We start from the raw sequence: 6,138 nt of genomic DNA on the forward strand, positions 1-6,138 counted from the left end.
GCGAATCCAGACAGACAGAAAGGAGATTAATGGTTACCAGAGCTGTGGGAGGAATGGGAAATGGGGAGTGACTATTTAATAGTCATGGGTTTCCTTTTGGGTAGGGGAAATGTTTGGAAACTAAGTGAGAGGTGATGGTTGCACAACCTTGTGAATGTACCAAATGTCACTGAACTGCCTATCTTAAGATAGTTAATTGTATAATGTGTTATTTTTACATAAAAAAAAGGTAAGAAAACCAAGACACACAAGGTTTTAGAAAAAGGGATATATTTACAAACCAACAAGCTCCCAAACTCCAGCTAGAGGGAGAGGAAAGGAGGTAGCAAGTATAAGCAGATCCTTTATGAACCCAACCTCACTCCTGTAGAAACCCTGAGTACCAGCCCATGAGATCAGCTCCTACTCCATGGCCCATTTGTCTTCTAGTTCAAGAAGCAGTCCCTCGACCACAGCCTTCAGTCTTCTTGCCAGTCATCCTGTGCCCAGGCAGGCATGGGTGAAAAGTACTCAAACCCAGGCCCTTTATATCGGAGAGCATGCAGGAACATCACAAGGTCCTGGGGCAAGGGGTCCTGTCGCACCAGCCGGCACTCTGCACACAGAGGGTCTATCTCTTGATTCACAAAATCAGTTTCGGCTGCCTTCCCCGGTGCCAAGGCCATTGTGTCCAGATCCTGAGGGGCTGCATCAACCGCTCCATCCATCTTCTGGGCAGATGCAGCCAACTCTTCTAGGTGGTCCTTACCCAACTCTGAGGAGGGAGCTGTAGAGTCTATTAGTCCTGGGGACAGGTCGCCCTCACAGAGATCTAGCACATCCAGGCTCTGTTTGGCCTGGTGCTCTGCCACAAGATCCCGAAGCAGTTCCTCATCTGTTTTGGGAATGTGGCCGCCCCGGCCGCGGGATGGACCCCAGGCAACTGAGTTGTAAATGGGGTCATTGAGAATGGGGTGTCCCAGGAACTGGAGGTGGACTCGGATCTGGTGAGTGCGGCCTGTGAGTGGCCGGCACCGCACCACACTGGAGTGACCATTGTAGCTCAGTCTCTGGAATACTGTCTCACAGGGCTTGCCCCGAGTATCTACACGGCACACCCCTACCTTGTAAGATACCACCAAGATGGGTTCCTTGCAGGTCACTTCCTCAGTGGGGAACTCCCCCTCCACCCGGCACACGTACTCTTTCTCCAGCTACATAGGAAGGAAGAAGAAGAAAGTCAGCACAAAACCCAAATTCATGAAGTTCAGACCCAATACAGTGACAAGAAATGCATCAGTGTCAGACAGAAGAGGATTCAAACCCCAGTTCCACCATTTGCCAGTTGCAGGATTCTAGGCACATTACTTAACCTCTTTAAATCCAATTAACTTGTCTAGAAAACCTATGATTATTGGGGTGCGTAGGTGGCTCAGTCAATTAAGTGTCTGCCTCTTGGTATTGTCTCAGGTCATGATTTCAAGGTATGAGTTTGAACCTTGTGTCAGGCTCCGTGATGATGACAGGGGGCCTGCTTGGGATTCTCATTCTCTCTCTTTCTCCCTCTCTCTCTGCCCCTTCTCCCTCCTCTCTTTCTCTCTCTCTCTCTCAAAATAAATAAATATACTTAAAATAAGTTATTTTTAAAAAAAGCATTTATCTCACAGGACTGTTAACAAGGATTCAGTGAGTTAGACTCTAATGTACTTGGTACTGAGCCTGGTACACAGTAAACACTCAATAAATGTATTGCAATCAGATCCAAAAGTACAAGCCTCAAGACTATAGTCACTACCATTGAACTCTTCTCAAGTTTCTTCCAACTTCATCCAGAATTTTTCTACCAAGTAGACTCTCCCCACAACCTTAAAAATCTTAATCATCAAAAAACAAACAAAACCGGAAAACACCTTGGTCAGCCTGTCAGCACTTTAAAACTTCAAAATGGCAAGCTACCAAGAAAGGCAGTATATACGCCATCTCAAAAGATCTTTTGAAACATAAGAGAAAATAACCTGTCTTTGACATTTTCAGTGTTGACCTTCCTGCAGACAGGAAGATTGGCCAGATAACATGAAGGGCCACTTCAACAGAACTCAGTGACACAATTCTGATACAAAGCATTCATGAGCCCAGGAAGTGGCATGCAGGAGACAGAAGCCCAGCTCACCTGCCGATCCCGAACCTGCTCATGAATTCTCTCTGAGACAGCCGCCGTCTTGGCAAACATGAGGACACCTGAGGTAAGGCGGTCCAGCCGATGCAGTGGATGTAGCTCCTTGAGTTGGTGCTCCTTGCCCAGGATGAAGATGACAGTGTTGTGTCGGAAGCGGCCACAAGGGTGGACAGGAATGGAAGAAGGCTTGTCTACAACCACCACATCCTCATTCTCAGCCAGCAGGCGGACAGGTTCTGCTGTGACCGGTGGCTCATGCCTGTGCACTCTGTTCCGCAAGAAGTCATTGTCCTGCCAATGACAAAGGCAACTCATCAGCCCAGAGGCCAGCAACCTGTAATCAACTTCACACACCGCTTCCTGTTCCTTACTGACACACAATGGACACAGCACATCCTTAACCAGAAAATGCAGTGTGCATGGTGTATTCTTATTTTGCAAAAGTACAGATAGACACACAGGCAGATAGTAGGCACTGAAGAAGTACTAGAAAGATATACACAAAAATGTTTTGGTATTTCTGGGTGGTGGTATTATGGATTTTTTTTTTTTTTGGTTTTGCACATTTGTATTTTCTCTACAATAAAGTTGTATTTATTTATTTATTTATTTATTTTAAATTTTTTTTTTTTTTAGCGTTTGTTTATTTTTGAGACAGAGACAGAGCATGAACAGGGGAGGGTCAGAGAGAGAGGGAGACACAGAATCTGAAACAGGCTCCAGGCTCTGAGCTGTCAGCACAGAGCCCGACGCGGGGCTCGAACTCACGGACCGCGAGATCATGACCTGAGCTGAAGTCAGACGCTTAGCCGACTGAGCCACCCAGGCACCCCATTAAAGTTGTATTTAAAAAATAAAGTTTTTTTTTTTTTTTTTTTAATTTTTTTTTCAACGTTTTTTATTTATTTTTGGGACAGAGAGAGACAGAGCATGAACGGGGGAGGGGCAGAGAGAGAGGGAGACACAGAATCGGAAACAGGCTCCAGGCTCCGAGCCATCAGCCCAGAACCTGACGCGGGGCTCGAACTCACGGACCGCGAGATCGTGACCTGGCTGAAGTCGGACGCTTAACCGACTGCGCCACCCAGGCGCCCCTAAAAAATAAAGTTTTAAAAAAAGATAAAGTTTTCTAAAATGGAGGGGAAAAACCTCCATAAAATCATCACTTACTGTGACCGTGAACAAACAACACCAAGATCTAAGTCCAGACATCTGGCCTTTAGACTTGAACTGCCACAGGCCCACTGCATGTCATTTAACTTCTCTGGGCCTCAGTTTCGTGATCTGTAAAATGTGAGGGTTAGGCCAGACCTGTACTTCTCTAAATAGGAATAGGAGAGGGGATTCAAACCACTCGATCTCCAAATGCTTACATTGTCTTGTCTCCCCTTACAACCTGGTGAGTCAGTGTTACTGACAGGGGTGTCTGGTAGCTCCTAGCTGTGATGGACTTTTAAATGGTCAAAGCACTGGGCTAGACAATTCTAGACTCTATCCCTGACATTTCAAAACTGTACCGTATCAGGCTCTATGATAAGTATTAAAAAAAAATTTTTTTTAAGTTTATTTATTTTGAAGTGCGGGGAGAGGTAGATGAAGAGTGAAAGAGAGAGAATCCCAGACAGGCTCCACGCTGTCGCGCAAAGCCTGACTGGGGCTCCAACTCAGGAACTGTGAGATCATGACCTGAGCCAAAATCAATAGCCAGAGGCTTGGGATGCCTGGGTGGCTCAGTTGGTTAAGCATCTGACTTCGGCTCAGGTCACAATATTGCAGTTCATGGGTTCAAGCCCAAGCATCAGGCTCTGTGCTGACAGCTCAGAGCCTGGAGCCTGCTTCAGATTCTGGGTCTCCCTCTCTGTCTCCATCTCCTCTGATCACACCATCTCTCAACAATAAATAAATGTTAAAAAAAAATTAAAAAAAAAAAAAAGAGTCAGAGCCTTAACCACTGAGCCAGCCAGGCGCCCTTCTACGATAAATAATTTAAGTAGTAGTTATAAGAACACAGGGTTTGGAGGTGACACTGTTGTCTTACCTCTTTGAAGTTCACTTTAGTTCTGTTTCCTCACAGGTAAAATGAGGTGGCAATACCTATCCCACAAGGCTGTCATTAGAATTTAATGTTAAGTACATAAAATGCTTACCTCTGTGCCAGCACACAGTAAGAACACATAAAAGAGAGGCTCTGTTATTACTATTTGTACAGAGATCTATAATGCAAGATAGAGATCAGTGCCAGTGCCACAAGGCAGTGCACAAAGGGAGCTTTGAAAATTCCAACTTCTGTCCCTTGGAAACAAGGTAGCCGCCTGGATGGAAAGGATAAATGGGCTGAGTTTTGAAGCACAGAGGCTACTTCTGCGGAGATGGGATGAGAGGAGGGGCCTCTTAAAAGAGTGTTCCAGGTGAAAGTGAAGATGCTTCAGAATTACCTCGATTTTACTCCAGTAACTAAGCCCTGAGTAACTAAGCCCTAAGTAAATACTCTGAAAAGACCCCTGCCCCCTTTCCTCGCCCGCTTCCAGCCGGCCCCATCAGGACTCCACCTTGAGCACGATGTTGAGGTCCTGTACCGGCTCCTCATTGAGGTGCAGGCGCCCCGCCCGGACTGCGGCCTCGTAGTAGGCCAAGGGCTGAGCTCGGAATTCGGTGCTGAAGACGTGCAACAAGCTGTGGCCCACCCAACGGCCTTTACAGTAGGTCCGGAAGTCAAAGTAATAGGGCCGCACTTTGCGCAGGCCGCCCTCGAAGTAGTAGCTGGTCTCTGCAAAGTGCTCATCGCCGAAGCTCACCCCTGCCCGCCGCTTCTTCGGGGGTGGCACGACGCGCTCTCTGGTGGCGTCCCGTCGCTTCTTACGCTTGCCTGAGCCTGAAGCTGCAACTGGGGCCTGCTCCTCGCTCGCTTGGGTCGGCTTCCCGTCCTCCCGGGCCGGCTCCACTCCCGGGCCCACCGGCTCCGGGCTCCCGGAGAGCAGCTCACCACTCGCGTCGCCACTAACGTCTCCGTTTTGTTGAGCCGGAGTCTTCAGCCCGGCCGCTGCCTCGGCCCCAGTTGAGGATGTTTCCGCCATCGGACCCCTACAACCACCCCAAGTACTGGCAGCAAGGAGACGCCGGAGGTTGAAGCACCCTTGTACGAGAACTGGCAGCCACGGCCGGCTGCTCAGCCACATGACCCGCGGCCTCCACGTTCTGCGTCGCGGTCTGAGGACGTCACCGGGCATCAGCCAATCAGCGAGGCCCAAGTGCCGAGGCGGGGACTGAGAAGAGAAGGCGTGAGAGAGGGAGAGAGTTGAAGGAGTGAAAATGTGAGTTTGAGAGTCAGTGGGTGAGACTAAGAGAGTGAATTGAATTGAGAGGCAGTGAGAATGACTCACCCAAAGTGTAGATTCACGTAGATATGCTCAAAGTCCCTTGGATCTGGAAAAACGAAAGGAGCTTTACTCAAATGAGAATGAGGATTGCTAAACTCTTACTCAAAGAAGCGCCGTGGTGTATACTTCAAAGCGTGTTATAGTATGTGACTTATTACTCAATAAAGCTGTTATGTAGGTATTTAAACGCACATGGGCGTGCACACACACACACTCGCACACACACACGCTCCAGAAGCAACGTCTTCACATCTATCCTTCCCCCAACAGTAGAATTAAAGAGCTCCCATTTGCCTTCCATATGCTCCTGTCCTGAGATTGAAACGGCAAGTGGATCAGTAGACGCCTTTGCCAGAGTTCTTAAATGCCAGATATGAAACCAACTCTGGTTAACTTCATCAGAGAGGGAATTAGTGAAAGGATATTAGTACTTCATAGAGTACATAAGAGAGCTGGAGAACAGGCTCAGAAACAGAGCCAAATCAAGAGAACACAAGGCCTCTGAAAACCAGCCACACGACATAAGGGTGAATAGTATAGAATGTGAACTATATTTCAATAAAGTAGTTTTTTTTTTTCTTAAAGAACTTTTCAGAATGTGTCTGA

General features: G+C 47.6%; 1 protein-coding gene across 1 annotated transcript; it reads right to left on the bottom strand.

Annotated features, from left to right (window-relative positions):
• Positions 1–234: 234 nt before the first annotated feature.
• On the bottom strand, positions 235–5,340 carry RPUSD2 (RNA pseudouridine synthase domain containing 2). Its single transcript, XM_007081660.2, has 3 exons — positions 4,705–5,340; positions 2,150–2,446; positions 235–1,193 (listed from the first exon to the last, which is right to left on the bottom strand). Exons 1-3 carry the CDS (start codon positions 5,329–5,331, stop codon positions 459–461), a joined length of 1,659 nt encoding a protein of 552 aa, XP_007081722.2. The 5' UTR covers positions 5,332–5,340; the 3' UTR covers positions 235–458.
• Between the last annotated feature and the right edge of the window lie 798 nt (positions 5,341–6,138).

This window comes from Panthera tigris, chromosome B3, assembly GCF_018350195.1.
Source record: "Panthera tigris isolate Pti1 chromosome B3, P.tigris_Pti1_mat1.1, whole genome shotgun sequence".
NCBI classification, from domain to species: Eukaryota; Metazoa; Chordata; class Mammalia; order Carnivora; family Felidae; genus Panthera; species Panthera tigris.

Coding starts and splice junctions, on each gene's coding strand:
- RPUSD2 (XM_007081660.2), bottom strand. CDS start 5,331: ATGTGGCTGAGCAGCCGGCCGTGGCTGCCAGTTCTCGTACAAGGGTGC. Junction 2,447..4,704: donor ACCTCAACATCGTGCTCAAG/GTGGAGTCCTGA, acceptor TGTCATTGGCAG/GACAATGACTTCTTGCGGAA. Junction 1,194..2,149: donor AGCAGGTTCGGGATCGGCAG/GTGAGCTGGGCT, acceptor CTTCCTATGTAG/CTGGAGAAAGAGTACGTGTG.